Genomic DNA, 15930 nt, shown 5'->3' on the forward strand with positions numbered 1-15930 from the left:
TTTCTTTACCCAGTCCCTTTCTGGTGGTGTTTGGGGCTCCATACACTGGCCCTCAATGCAGCCCTGACCCGTTCTGAGCCATGGCCCTGCTTCTACTTCACAAACCTCAGCCTCCCTATGTCACCCTGAAGGCTGGGCCCTCCTGCTGTCCCTGATCCCTCCCACTGAATCATAGCCTCCGGATCTTTCACGTTATCTGTCCCTAGCCTCCAATTTTAGGGTCCCGTCCTTTCTCAGATAACCTGCCTCTGTGCTTCTCACATGATGGGACAGCCACACACACTGTTTTGCTTTGTTTCCCAATTGGCAACAGTTCAACTGACAGTGACCCTTGGATATTGCAATGTCACCACCAAATTGGGCCTTCCCTGATGGCTACCCCCCTTTAGTAAGGGGTATCCAACTGCATGGTGTCGCCCCTTCTGCTCTGTTCTGTTGGTTATAGTTGTGGTCATTCCATTCCTGGAAACCTTAGATCCTAGGTTCAGTGATCAGAGCCTGAAGGTTCCTCTCCCAAGCCTTTCTCAGGGGAGTGGCCCCCCAGGAGGCTCCAGCATAGTGACTCCTAGCTGCCTGGGCTGGACTCGGTCAGCTCAGTGGGCCAGCTGCAAGCCCCACCTCCTGGTCTGCACCAGGAAAAGTGAGCAAGCCATGAAGGTCACTGCCCAGAACTTGTCACAGCCAAACGTGAAGTGTTTAACAATTTCCAGCCTGATCTTTGGAATGCAGAAAGTGATCCAGCTGTAGCTAGAAGCAAATCATAAATGCTCCCAGGCCCATCCAAGAATTTCACTGGGGCCACGGGGCCACCGGGCTGCTTCCACAGCGGGTTCCCGTGAACTTGGGTCTTGGCCAGGGTAACGCATTGACTTCTGGGTTGACCTCAGGCAAGACAGAAAGCTTCCAAGTGAGCCACTGCAGAGAGGGAAACCCCCACACTGCCTCCCTCTGTAGTGGAATACACTGCAGGCCTTGGAAGATTAATCACTTAACAGAGGGAAAGTGATCTCAGTTCATTCTGTTGGCATCACCTCTTTCTTTGTGGCTTGAATGTTACTCCCCTGAAGAAAGTAGAATAGAATTCAAATTTGGTTTTTAGTTCCATAATCAAGGGCTTCTATCAGATAGCCATGGGTACTGTACTTCTTGTCCACTCTTGGCAAAAGATTCAAACCCTCTGCACCCAGTGTGCCCAGACTGTCTTTCCTCTCCCCTCACCCAGACCCTTTCAAGGCAATGCCTGCAGGGCCTGTTAGTACGGTGGTGACTTTCAAGGCCACTGGAGTCAGACTCTGAATTTGAATCCCGATTCAACTTCTTGACAGATGTATACTTTTTGAAAATCATCTTGTTTCTTCCTATAAAAAATGGGATTAGAGCACTGTATTAGTTTGCCAGGGCTGCTGTAACAAAATACCACAGGCTGGGTGACTAAAACACCAGATATTTATTTTCTCACAGTTCTAAAGGCTGGAAGTCCAAAATCAAGGTGTTGGCAGGGTTGGTTTCTCCTGAGGCCTCTCACCTTGGCTTGTAGATGGCTGTCTTCCCAGTCAGCTTTGGTAGAATTTCCCTCTGATTACTAAGGGTTAGTAGTACCTCTGAGACATATCATTATCCACATCAAGAAATGAGTTCACAAAGAGAGGGGTGACGTCACAGAGACGTTTAAAAGGAACTCTCCAAGGATGTTCCAGTGTTAGTAATAAGCCTAGTATAGACTATCAAGATGATTGCACATCCCTGCCTTCCAGAAACCTACAGCCCAAATCATGTGACTCATAAGGGGACCTATTTCCCTCTCTGCCCCAATCCAACAGACAACATGAACAGAGGAGGCTCAAAGGTTAGCGTAACCACTGTGACATGGTTGCAGAGCACCCACGCCCTCACCAGATGCTGTGGAAATGCCTTGTGTGTACAAAGGGCAAGGCAGGACACCTAAGTACCCTGTTCAGAACTTTCCAGAAAACTAAGAGGAAAGTCATTAGGCGTTTTCAAGATTGGCTTCTATGGAGAACTTAACCATCCAGGATTTTTCTATGGTTATAGTAACATACTGGTTTTTGTTTTCACCCTATCCTGTTCTGCAAGCTGCAAACCAGAGCATCTCCTTGAAATGTTGGAAGGGTAGGGCTGTGTGAGATGGGTCAGTGCAGGGAGGGTGTAAAATGACAGAGGACTTTGATTCTTCATTGAGGTTTGGAGATGAATGGAGAGATGGACAGGGACCTGGGGAAGATGAACAGAAGCCTGATGCTCTGGGGCAGTTTACTTAGTCTTTTGATGAATGGGCTCCTAGATCTGACCTTTGAGCTTAAGAGAAAATGACTAGGAAACATTGATTTCAGCTTGGAAGAATGTTGTGGGGAATTATGCTCTGGTGCGAGGGTGGGGAATGTGGTAAGTAGATGTTGTCTGTGGAACACTATTCAGGACCTCAGTTGAGTTTGGCTGCATTTAGTTTTGAAATGGGAGAAAGGAAAAGCAGAAGAGATGCTAGATGGACTGAGTGAAGATAACACATGCGGGAGTCGGGTGGTGATGGGGTATCTTGCTTAAGAGGAGATTGTATGATTATATCTGACCAACGATTGCTTGCTCATGGGTGGGTCTGTAGAAACTCTATTAACTATTTATTGTGTGTAGTTTGATTTAGTTACTCATATCAAATAAGCAGTATTATAAATAAAATTGCCCTTGGTGATTCCAGTATCACTTGAGATCAGATACATTCACTTGCCTGTTGAGGAGAAATGCAGTGAATGCCATGCAGAGCCTTGGAAACCAAGCTGGTGGGGGAAAGGCATCCTCATACCATGAGTTTTACCGCTGCTGGGTCAGGACGGGGCCTTGTAAGATCTCAGAGAACATGCAGCAGTGGTTTGTTGGAGAAAGCAACAAGGATCGTGGTGAGGCCAAGAGAGAAGAATGAGTGAGAAAGGCAGCCAGCGAAACAGACAGACTATCCCAGAGTCCTTGATCAGGGTGTCCTTAGGGAGCGGATGAGGGAGGGAGAAGCTAGGTGGAGGAAGGTTTAGTGAAGAGCTCCTTGAGGCCTGAGTGAACTGATGAAAAGGCAAAAGAGTGACTCCAGTACCTTCCCGCAGGAGAAGGGTGTGGATCTAGGGGCAGAGAGTAAGCTGTCAGCCTTCACAATGGGTGATCCCCTCTATGAGTTTCTCTGAGAGCATGGGCTCCTGGTGACAAGGACACCATCCCCTGCCACACATCTGTGTACAACAAGGATCCCGTGAACTCGGAATTCCTTAAAATAGAACACATGTGGTCCCATCACAGCAGATGCAATGAGGCACCACAGTGGCCCCAGTTCTCAACCCCCTTGGCAAAGCACGTCAGCCTCAGCTTCACTCTTGAGCAGTGAATCTCCAGGAGTTCTGGGCTGGGTTGTGGAAACTGAAACTAGATTTTCAAAAGCTGTCAGCTTAGGGAGCAGCTGTGACCTCCAAGTTCGGTTCCTGATTCTGTGTTTCTTTCTCCCTCCTCCTTTAGATCTCGGTGTGTGTGGGCGTCTCCTCAGCTGGCAGCCCTGCTGTGCCCTGCAGTTGACATCCAAGGTTTTGACTGTGTGGGTTTGTGTCTTTCCGGCAGGTGTCTCCTCTGTGACTTCCCTGATGTCCCTGGCTTGGGTGCTAGCCTCCTATCACAAGCTGCTGCGGGACTCCAGGGACGACAAGAAGAGTATGAGCTACAGAGGGGCCCTCATCCACCTCTTCTGGCGCCTCTTCACCATCTCATCCAGAGTTATCTCTTTTGCCCTCTTTGCTTCCATCTTCCAGCTCTACTTCGGGATCTTCGTGGTGGTTCACTGGTGCGCCATGGCCTTCTGGATCATCCATGGCGGAACAGACTTCTGCATGTCCAAGTGGGAGGAGATCCTCTTCAACATGGTGGTAGGGATTGTGTACATTTTCTGCTGGTTTAACGTCAAGGAAGGGCGGACTCGATATCGAATGTTTGCATATTACACGATAGTCTTGACCGAGAATGCTGCCTTGACGTTCCTTTGGTATTTTTACAGAAACCCGGAGACCACTGACTTCTATGCGGTGCCAGCACTGTGTTGTGTCTTTATTAGCTTTGTGGCTGGGATCGCACTGATGCTCTTATATTATGGTGTGCTGCATCCCATGGGGCCGCGAGCTAAGATCTTTGCCAGCTCCTGTTGTGCCGAGCTGCTCTGGGGCATCCCTTTGCCCCCCGATGTTGAGCCCATGGCGCCTCAGACCCCTGGGTACCGGGGGACCCAGGTCACGCCTACCAGAGCCGTAACGGAACAACAGGAGGATCTCACGGCTGACACTTGCTTGCCCGTTTTCCAAGTGAGACCCATGGGGCCCTCCACCCCGTCGGGGCGTCCTTACCACCCAGAAGGGCCCCTCATTAAGATTGACATGCCAAGGAAGAGATACCCAGCTTGGGATGCTCATTTTGTAGACAGGAGGTTGAGAAGGACTATTAACATTCTGCAGTATGTCACCCCCACCGCGGTAGGCATTCGGTATCGAGATGGACCGCTCCTTTATGAGTTGCTACAGTATGAGTCTTCACTCTAAGAGCGTCTTGACCCAAGTTGAGAAGGGGACCTTAAGTTGGTTTGCGGTTAACACCGCTTGCAAGAAATATAACCCTCCCTTCTCCCAATACACAAAATCACAACCACCACCACCATCACCACCTCCACCACCACCGCTACAAAAAAAAAGAAAATAATACGTCACAACCCCTTCAGATAAGCTTTCTTTCCAGTCGCTGTATGTATACAAAGATATTCTCTATGTTTTGTAAGTAAAAACAAAAAGAAGACCTTTCTTTTGTTTTTTACACATAAGAAACAGTATTGAAAATCCCACACTATTGTTCATAGGGTGGAGAAGGAGGAGCTGTCTCCACTCCAAAAGAAAAAAAAAATGTTTTATACCTTACACCAAGTGTAGATCATTTATGGGATTGGTGCTGATTGAAAGAACAAAACAAACAAAACAAAACAAAATAAAACAAACACAAACAAACAAACAAACAAACAAACCTTCAACTGCCTTATGCCCTTAGGTGCTGAGTTTCATTAAGTACTGTCACGTTTTTCTCACGCAAAACTCTCTGGTGGTTTTGGCACCAAGAGAGGGGAAATTAAACAATCAAATGAAACAAATCTAGAAACGAAAACGAAAACCAACCGACAAATAAAACACAAAGCAATTATTCTTCCTATCTGACTATTTGTATTGAAGAAAACAAATTCACCAAAAGCAAAGGCATAGAAACCCCAATTTCTGTTCCGTTTCACTCCTTGCTCTCCCGTCCCTGTCCCCAGCTTAACAGCACCTTCTAGGAGCCAAATGGCCATTTGGAACTCAAATGGCTGGGAAAGCTCCTTGAAGGTTGATTTGTGCCATTTACCATTCACCTAGTTCGGATCACATTTGTTTCCTGGTGAAAAGCAAAACAGAATAAAACAAACAAACAAACAAAAAACCCACCCCAATCATTCAATGAGAACAGGAAATTCTAAAGCAAATTAAAGATTTCCATCTATTTAATCAAAGAAAATCAGTAATAATAAAACTCAGCATAGTAGCAAAAAGAACAACATCAATTTAAAGGCACAATACTTAATCAGTGACTGGCAAAAAACGATTTTGGTCTGTCCTTTTAAGGCCGTGAAAGGTATACATTTATCACACGTGATATTGTGTAAGGCCTCTTCTGTTTCCATTTGGTGGGAAGCCTTAAATTGATCTGGAAAGAATTCTTCATTCTTCATTTGTGTTTTTTAAAAATATTAACACAGAGGAAAATTAGATTATATATATATATATAAAAAAAACCACCATGTCAAATTGAATAACTGACCCATTTCAAAGACTGTTTGGTGCTTCTGTCTTTCACCATTGTGGTTGGCTGAAACTCATTCAGCTCACTTGGTGCATCTGGGGTGAGTGGGAAATTGTGTGTGTGTGTGTGTGTGTGTGTGTGTGTGTGTGTCCACAGCACACGTATATTTGTGTGTATGTGTCTGCTGCAAGGTCTTGCCAGAAATGTGGAAAACTGCTCTAAGGCAGACTCTGGGTATGCTAAGGTGGAGTGTAAGAGGGCTAGGGAGGGGGGAGCAGGAAGGAGGGGGTGGTGCTGGAATATGAGCCCCTGTCTGGATGGCGAGACTCACACCAGCAGCATATTCTGGGTCTTAGAGGCCGTGTCATTTGGGTGAAGATTTATTATTTTTCTCATTGTACCAAATTGAATTTTGAGAGGTGTTGCAATATGTTCAACCATTTTTTAAATGTTATTTTTCAAAGTATTGCTCCTGTAAGGAATATTCTGTTCTAGGACATCGTTTCAATCCCATTGTATCTCTACTTGGGCACCAAAAAAAAAAAAAAAAAAAAAAAGGAAAAGAAAAAAATCACAAAAACAAAAAATCTCTACAAAAAAGATATATATATAAATATATATATATATATACAAACACACACACACACACTATTTTTTAGCAAATACTCTTAGTCTTTGTTGTGTGTAGCTGCGATTTTTTTTAAATTTCCAGATATAACTGTTTAGGGTGCAAGACCTCACATTGAACTATTCTTAAGAGAAGTTCAAACTCTGAGGAATTGTTTGTTTGTTTTTATGTTGGTGGGTTTTTTAAAAAGAAATTATTATTCAAAGAGGCTTCTCCTTCTTACCTTCTTCACTGTTTATCTAAAGATTTTTTAAAAATAAGTTTTAAATTTTAGTTAGTTGTAAATCTGGATGTTCCTTTCTTTGTCCAGATCTCTTTGATTTCCTTTATTGGTACTAAACTTTGCAGTGCTGTCCTGTCCCCCTCCCTGACTCGGTTGCCCCTGGGGTGCTCCCCCTGTGGGAAGGAGGGGCGGGAGGAGAGGTGCAGAGAGCCTGTGGGCCCGGGGCCCACCCACTAGGAAGCACGCTGCACAGAGCACACCAGGCCTTGGTGCAGACCAGCCACGTGGGGCTGTTTGCGCCCACCCCAGGCCCAGGCCCCTGGGCCACCCAGCGGTTAATTGGGAGTTCCAGTCTGGCTGGAGGTGCTTTTCCTTTGGACTCTGCTTCCCTACTGAGGGCTTAGCTCGCCGCTTACTCTGCTGAGGCTGGAGGACGGGAGGCCATGTGAGAGGAGCCATCCGGGCTCACTGGGTCCCAGCTCTTGTCTGCCTCAGTTCTGGGGCTCCTGTGCCTGGAGCCTTGGGGACGTCTGTGGCTAGAGCAACCCTTGGCGCTGTCCCCCGTGCATCCCTTTGGGACCTGTGCCACTTTGGCTTGTTTGTCTTTTCTTGGATTTATTTCCTTTCTCTTTCTCTTTCATTTCAACACATTGCAGCTCTATTTTTCTACTGCACATCCAGTGTGTGTGTGTGTGTGTGTGTGTGTGTGTGTGTGTGTGTTTATGTTTACATGCAAATGAGAAAATGGCTCACATTTGTTGACCTGGAGCACCTAAAGTTGGGGTGATAACTTCCAACTCAGGGAGGACCCTCTGGGGCTGTAGCCACTGGGAACAAATGAGTCGATGACAGGACCTTTCCCAAATCCTTTCTTTCAACCTTTGTTGGATCGGCCTCTACAAGACTCAGGCAGGAAGGCACACTTGTCCCGTGAAATGTCATTTCCCACCCCCTTCGTCATGCCAGCTCCTTTCCTAATGATGCAAATGAAAACATGCCTCTGAGAGCAGCATCTGGGTTGCAAAGAACCAGAAGGAGGAAGAAAAGTCAGGAAAGAAGTAGAAAACGCAGGAAGGAGGGAGGGAGGGAAACATACAGAGAATGGCCAGGTAGACTTTGCATCTATCTTCTCAGTATCGTCAGCCCCTACCAACCCCCATGTCTTTAGCCACCAGGAAACCCTCTCCATTGGTCCCAGGCATCACCTCCCCCATGAGTGTGCTTCCCCTAGTGAGGGGCTGGCCACTGGGTGGCAGTGTGGCAATCCACGCTCTCAGTGCTCTGAGTTCACCCTGGGAAGTGGGTCTTTCTACCAAGAAGACTTTGGTCCTGAAAAACCCAGCTCCTCCAGGCCACTCCACTGGAATCCGCCTTTAGTCTGCCACCTGCCTGAGCCCCGATAAACCCCTTAAGGGTGATGAGGTGCTGCTCATATAGCCCCAGGTACTCCCTAGGGCCGTGGTCGGCAAACTGCGGCTCTCGAGCAACACGCGGCTCTTTGGCCCCTTGAGTGTGGCTCTTCCTAAGCCTTAGGAGTACCCTCATTAAGTTAATAACAATGTACCTACCTATATAGTTTAAGTTTAAAAAATTTGGCTCTCAAAAGAAATTTCAATCGTTGTACTGTTGATATTTGGCTCTGTTGACTAATGAGTTTGCCGACCACTGCCCTAGGGGGACGCCTATGATATTCTTTTTTTAAAAAAAATCTTTGGACCTACTTTTTGCCCAGGAACTTCTGCTGAAAATAAATGAGCTCTCAATATTTGGTTCTGGTAGCAGATAAGCACACTGTACTGGGAGCTACAGAACAACCTAGGAAGCTATGCCCCTTACTGCCACCACCGCCCCCCCCCCCCCCCCCGCAAAAATGCCTCCAACCGCACAGAAAATTTGATTCTTTTCAGTCTCAGAAATACAGTAGCATCTCTAACACCTGGGTGGTTTTGTAGCATCATTTCTGCAAGCTCTGTTTCTCCCTTGCTCAGCAAACCAGTCTCCTCTCTGGGCCTCATGTCCTTAAGACCATGATGAGGGAAGCTCAGAGGGTTCAAATTCATCACATGAGCCCCCACTGAGCTTACTCATGCCAAGAGTTTCTTGTATCTGAAATACATTCCTCTACTGTCTCCAAAAGGTTCAGCTTGCTCTCCACAGAGGCACCAGGGCTGCTGTGGGAATAGGCCCCATCTCTCTTGATGGCACACATTGACAAAATGTCCCTTTTCAGTCACGGAAGACAACATTTCCTTGTGGCCCTGGGGGCTCCTCCACACCTGCCAGCTTCCCCACGCTCAACATCTCAGAGCACAAAGTCACCCAATACGCTATGGCCCCATGGCCTAACCTGTCTCCTCAATAGCCATGGCCCCTTTGAGTCTCAGGGTGGTTTCAAAGAGTGTAAATACTTGTCTGGATTGTGATCATGAAGGTGAGTCTATTGGCCATATGACATCTCATGTCACAGGCATCAGACCCTGTCCCAGCAGGGGCCTTATTCTCGGGGAGAAAAATGTGTGGGTTTTTTTAAAAGCACCAAATGATATCATTTTCTCCCTTCTTCCTCTACTTTTACTCTCTCCCACATGGTCATAGGGGCAGGAGAAGAGGTTTCTGATGCTGATCTTGTTGGAGAACCTCTAAGCAGGCATGACTTCACTCCTATGTATCCATCGAAACCCCCTGCGGCATTCACTTGCCTGATAGAGGAAGCACACTCCCTCTTTATCTCCTCTGCTCCCTGCTCCTGGGGCGGGGGCTCTATAACGAGCCCCAAGCCCTGGTGCCCCAGCCCCTAGCAAACTTTTCTCTTTCCAGTACCCAGAAACGGATGTAAGAGGAGGACAGCAAGGGCAGGCTCAGAGCCTTTGGGCTGGAGGAAGGGTATCAGGTCCTAAAAGAGAACAGGGCGGGGCCGTTCACGCCCTCCCGCTCCTGGCTCTCTCTAATGAGGTAGACACACACCATGGCATTTTTCTTTGCCAAAGAAAGTGGCTCTTTACTCAAAGTGAGCCCTCTCAGGCCCCTGAGGTGTGATGGTAGCAGCCCTGGGTGGTAGGTAGCCTTCACGAGGAGGGGAGCATGCCTTATATACACTCATTTGATTTTCTTATCAAGAAGCTAAAATTCGTTATTTCTTTGCCAAACTGAAAATATATATATATATATTAAAATAACACTACCAGATTTGGTTGGGGGAAGGGATTTAAATATGGAGACTGTGAAGAGTTCACTGCCATTAATTTCACCTGGATTCAAGTGAGATTCCCAGTGTAGCCTAGAAAGCTGCCAGGAGGATCTTGATGAGTCGGAGGGAGACCAGGAAGAGACCCTGCCGGAGTGGCCTGATCAGCCTTCCTTTCGTTCTCAAACATTTCCTGATGACCAGAGTCTCTCAGGCAGCCCTCTGCGGGCAGGAAGCACACTCTGCTACCCTGTAGGCAGTGAATGTAAACCAGCATCGGCTCCTTTTCTTAAGGTCCAGGTGTGAATGAAAGGAACAAAACGGGAAATCTTTCAGGGTTAACCATCTGAGTCATTATCTCCTCATCTAAAACGGACCCCTCAGAGCAGCGCACTCCGCTCCCATGCACAGCGCAACGTGGAAATGGCAGTGGTTAGCCTATCACAGGCTACAGAGCCCTAAGCTTGTAAGAGGACTGTCCCCAGAGCATCCTAAATCCATGTGTGCCTGTCCCAGTTTCAAAACTTATGAAATGGCAACTCCGCCCTCTCAGAGATTTTTTTCCGAAGCCCCTCACTGGGGAAAAAGATGATGCGTCATCTAAGTTCCTGCGCTGGCAACATAAGCCTCACTCTCACCCGTCCGTAGCTATCTGAAAGGTTTTCTTTCTTGCTTAAAACACTGCATCTGTGCTATTGGCCAAATATCAAAAGACAAGGGCACTGCCTTGATCTGCCTGCAGCTTTATTCCCCTGCCTGCCCGGTTCTGTCTGTCTTACTTGCCTCTCCCGGGCACCATCTGCTTCTTCCCTCCTCCTGGGAAGGAGCTGTGCCTTCTTGCTCCCTGTACCTTTCCTTGCACTGGCTGGCAGGAAGTGGCTGAGATGTGCTGGAGCCAAAGGTTGGGAGTGCTATTAATGGCAGCTCCTGAGGGCAGCAGACGGACAACCATAGGTGTTCCCTCTACACACGGCCAACACCTTGTGTCAAGGGCTAAGAATAGACCAAATCGGAAATGAGCAGGCAGGACCTCAGGGGCACCTGCCCTGGCCTGCCCCATCCCATGCAGGACAATATGCAAGCCCCCATAGGAGATGCCTGCCCTTGCCAATCCCTAATTCGAATCACAAGACCCCACACCAGAAACTGAAGTCAATCAGCTCATCCATGCTCATCCAGGAAGGACTATTCCTAAAATGTATCCTCAAACCAGGGAGGACAAAGAAATCATTTGCCTTGGGTAGAGTGCCAATGGCTAACCCAGAAAACATCCCTCTAGAAGCAGCCTTCCGCCATGTGTCATGGGGGATACAGACAACTGGTCGCCTAGGAGATGAACTCCCTTGGTCTGTTTTTCCATCCTCAATGTAGCTCTGAGGTCCTCAGGCCAGAGTGGGGTTAGAAGATTTGTTTTAGCTGTAGACTTCCTAGAGGCTCTTCTTCAGACCCAGAAAGATCAGGAAATAGCACAGGCTGATTCAGAGTCCCCCACTGTGATCATGGATTCTTCACCTCTCGGTGCCTTGGTTTCTCCATCTGTAAAGTGGAGAGAAAGAAGGCCAACCTCTTCTTTCTCTCTTGCTCAGGGATGCTGTGAGGATTCAGTCATTATTGCCTGTAGTGAAGGCATCATATAAGGAAGGGTGGTGATCTCGTTACTTGGGAAGTAGAACCATAGAAGAATAGGGTGTTCTCCAGATGCCACACCTGGAACCCCAGAGGGTGAGCAGTGGAGCTAGACAGGGAGAATGCTCACACACCCATGGTTCTTAAATATTTCACATCACTGTGAACCCAGTACAGTGGTACACGCTCAGGCAACCGAAGGTCACCTAGCTCAAGCCGGCCACTTGTAACTCTAAAACCAAATGTCCCGATGTTGATTTTTCCTAAAGTATCAGAGAATATACGGAAGGACCCATTTGAAAACTGGTATTTGCTGAGCTTTGGGCAGACAAGAGAATGGGTGAACAGGGAGTATTTGGAGATTGTTTTTAAGGTGGTTGAAAGCTCTTCAGGAAATATCTCTTACTTTTGTTCTTCCTTACAATGTTTTTCAACCTTGAGGCTCACCTCATCGAATGGACTCTCCTTCTCTTTGCCTCTCTGCAGAGTACAGAAACAAAACTGTGTGTTTTTTTTAATAAAACAAAAAAGTCTCGTCAGCCAAACTGCGGGTCCCAATGGTGGGTCTTCATCATTCCCTGGTGTGCTTTGAGTGGAGACTGCAGGCAAAGGTTCAGAGACAAACAGGGGCTGGGGAACATCACTAAGGGGTTTTCTTTAAATTGGGGTATTTTTTTCCTCATCATTTGAATTGGAAACATTTAGTTGAGTTTCTTTTTCCTTTTTTCTTTTTTTTTTCTTTTTCCTATGGTTTGACTGTTTTCAATTCAACTACCAAGATACCCTTTGAGGAAGAAAACAGACCCATCCTAAGAAGCTTTGTGTTCTCCTTAGGACCTCCACCAGAGTGAGGGCAGGTGGGAGCAGTGAAGAGCGCTAGCGCTCCAGGAAGGCCCGCTGCAGCACTGGTTTTCCATTGGCTTTGAGAACTTTCTTGGAAGGGAAAATTCTAGAAGCTTCAAATCTGGCTCTGAGCTCTGACCCTTTCCTTAGGGTTCAGGTGTATTCCAATGTAAAAATCCTCACACACACACACACACACACACACACACACACACACACGTCCCATCTTGAGACTGTCCCAAAGGAACAGGTAACTCACCCAGATAGGTCCCAGTTGTTGCTACAAATCCTTCTGCTCCTTGACTATGGGGCCCTGACAAGCGCTCCTTTCCCACCTGCTCTGACTCTGTTTGCCAAGATTAATATTACTGTTTTGACAGCACAAGGGACCAGATATAGTTTGGAACTCAATAATGACTTCTGTTTGATCTTGTATCTCTGATTGTTCTGTGGATAGGCCAGATCCTGCTTGGCTTATTTATTTTCACTAGGTGTTTCTGATGGTAACCAGAAGGAAGACATAAATGAGACCTCAGACTTGGCTCTCCGTTCTCGCCGGCACCGCTTTTTTGACTAGGATGGATGGTGAATGAACTGTACGGCATTTATGACCGAGAAGATGGACATGTGGAGCCACCGAGGACAAAAGGACTCAGTAGATGGGTAGGAAGAATGATAAAGAAGAGGAGGGCTTCCAGAAGTATGTGGGGGCAAACATATGTGCAACCATCTAATCGTTACTTCCTATGCTCTCTGGGGCAGAAAGAGCAAAGCATGTTCTTTGCAAACAGAGGAGATGGATTTTACTGAGTGACCGATTTAAGCATTATTGTTTTACTAAAGGGCAAGAGGAAGCATCTAAAGCAAGGAAAGGCACGTTCTCATGAAGTGGTCATGTTCTTGGGAGTAATGAATTCAGGCCTCTATCTTTCTGCAGACCCAAGTCAAGTCGCACTCTCGGGACCAGTTTACTTTTCTGTAAAGAAGGAAAGAGTATTGCTTACTTACCTCACAGGGGTGTTGTGAGGATGCGGTGGTGACTGTCTGGAAAAGTACTTTGAGGGTAAAAATATATGGTTATCAGGTTTGCTTCCTATTTAAAATCCTTTTAAGCATTAGCTGAGCACCTGCTGTGTGCAAAGCACCATGCTAGGTGCTGTGGAGGAGGGGATGGTGATCTAACTCCTCTTCTCTTTTTTGATTAATGGATATTTTTAAATGACTACAAGAGGACAGAATAACAGCTATGTTAATATGGGTCAAGAAATATGTTCTCTGCCCCCAAAAGTTATTCTCTGTCTTCCTTCCCATATATTGGGCAAAAAAGGAAGGACTTGAACATCAGAGGATGTTATTCTGAGAAGCAAATACATATTGGTTGCTCTTCTTCCTTTGAGAGAAAATGAAGGCAAATAGCAGTGAGCATGTCCTGTGACCAGCAGATATGGTTCTATGATTTCCATCATTCCTCCTGGGCTCCGCTTCAGTTTTGCATAGCCTTCATCTTCTCTCTCCAGACCCAGAGAATGGTTTGCTTATGCTGTGCTAGAACAGCTGGGTACTTTTTGGTTGGTTTATGTCCTTGGAGAGTCTGGTTCTCTGTTGTTTGCTGCAAAGTCTTGGCTTCCAAAGACAGGGGTCTTTACTAGGAACAAAAAATCAGAACATGTGGCTATTTTATTTATTTATATATATTTTTTTGGTGGTGGAGTTTTCAATTTCTTAGCTGCCTAACTTTAACACAAAGCCTTTTTAAATTTCTCATTTGTTTTTCTATGTGCAAAGTTCTTGCCTTCCCAACCACACTCAAGGAATCAGGTCTGAATTCTAAAACAGAGCGCATCTCAAATTCTTTGTCAAGTGCTGGGCCCAAGGTTCACTAGTTTCTACAAAGAGCCAAACCACCTGCTGAGCTAAGCAGGTGGGAATTCCAGCCCCAAATCGAAGCTTCCTGGAGGTGCCCCCAGAGCCTTGTAGCTGTTCGGATGCTCATTCAGTATTAGGAGGGCCCTCTCCCTGAATCCTTCGCAATCTACGTGCCACAGAAGGAGCATCCACAGAGCTCAGTGGGGGCTTCCTCTGCGTTTTAGAACCAGAGTGAACCCACTTGTTATTTTGCAAATATGAGGCCAGCCTTCAGGGAAAGAAGAGAATTACTTTCTTTTCCTTTCAGAGGGAAGAAGGGACAAAGAAAAAGAGAAGGTGATTTGGTGTGAATATGGCTCTGTTGTTGCTGAGAAAAGATGTGGGACTCAGTGGTCCATTGTGGTCCTCTCCACCTTAGACACAGGACTGGGAGGACCCTTGCGAGTTTCTTTAGGACCCCAAGGTAGTAAGTATGGAGGTTTGATGTCCTTTCCTTGAACCCAGGACCTGAGGACGGGATGTCTTCAGCTTTGGTGCTGCCTGGCCCAGACCATTCTGTGCTTCTCAGCCACTCCTCTGCCCTTCTCTAGCCTGCGCTCATGACCGCTGCAACCTTGGCATTGATTCCAAAAGACCCGCTTCTATAGGCCAGTCATAGGCACACCGCTTCCGGCAGGGGTGTTTGTCAAACTCAGCCCTGTTCACTTGCCTGGATGCCACTGTTGCTGCATGCTTCCGCCAACACATCATCAGCTCCCAGAAGCTGTCACTCCACACGCCTCTGAGCAGTGGCCTCAGCCTCTCCACCGGTCCAGCCGCCCAGTGTCAAGGACAGGTGCCCTGCCCTCTCTTCCTTTAGTAAATGCATATGCCTTTAAAAGGTGTGGCCCTGGCTCCTGAGGGAGACCTATGGGGATGGGGGGCAGGAGAGAGGGGCACATCTGTTAACTTCAGCAGTTGGGGACGCTCACTGATAACGCCAACATGGGCCTCCAAGTGAAAATACCAAGTTTTCACAGACCCTGGGCGATCCAGGGCATTATGTCACCAACACACAGAAAGCCCCTGCGCGGTGTAATATCCCACAGCACCGGGGCGCCCCTGCAGCCCTGCCCTGGAGGCTAACCTACTGCACCTCCTCATTATGAGGGCTTCATTTGTATTTATTAGAAATTATAATGATTATGAATGGGATAGAGAGGGAGAGGGGGAGAGAGAGAGAGAGAGAGAGAGAGAGAGAGAACAGTGAAAACCACATAAGCTATGCGGTGATCTGACATTTTGAGATTATGATTATCAGGAATTGTGTAGAACTGGGGCGGCCAATAACAGTACATGACCATATAACTGCATTTTAAGCTTATTCATCACATCTGGATACATAAATGTGCCAATCTTGGGCATTTATATGTATATATACAGTGTGTTTAAATTTGTATATATATACACATTTACATGTGTATATATACTATATATATATTATATATACACACACATATGTATATATATGCATGTATCTTTTTCTTAAAGGGCTTAAAAAATTGATGGAACAGAGAATTATGATGTTTAGGGCTCTTGCCGGACTTGAAATAGTCATAGCCTAGCTGGTCATGTCTTTCTCCCAGGCCTGGCCATGAAGACTCCCTGGAGCTGGCATATGTCTTCATCCCTCCATCTGGGATGCGAAGCCAACGGAGGGTTGTG

At 46.8% G+C, this 15930-nt stretch overlaps 1 protein-coding gene across 1 annotated transcript in view; it reads left to right on the forward strand.

Annotated features, from left to right (window-relative positions):
* Window positions 1-6389, forward strand: part of XKR6 (XK related 6) — a 23030-nt gene extending 16641 nt beyond the window's left edge. The window contains exon 2 of the mRNA XM_023753526.1: window positions 3613-6389. Within this exon, the coding sequence (XP_023609294.1) occupies window positions 3613-4577 (965 nt within the window). The 3' untranslated portion in view covers window positions 4578-6389. The remainder of the gene's footprint in view (window positions 1-3612) is intronic.
* Window positions 6390-15930: the final 9541 nt, after the last annotated feature.

This window comes from Myotis lucifugus, unplaced genomic scaffold (genome assembly GCF_000147115.1).
Source record: "Myotis lucifugus unplaced genomic scaffold, Myoluc2.0 scaffold_1, whole genome shotgun sequence".
NCBI classification, from domain to species: Eukaryota; Metazoa; Chordata; class Mammalia; order Chiroptera; family Vespertilionidae; genus Myotis; species Myotis lucifugus.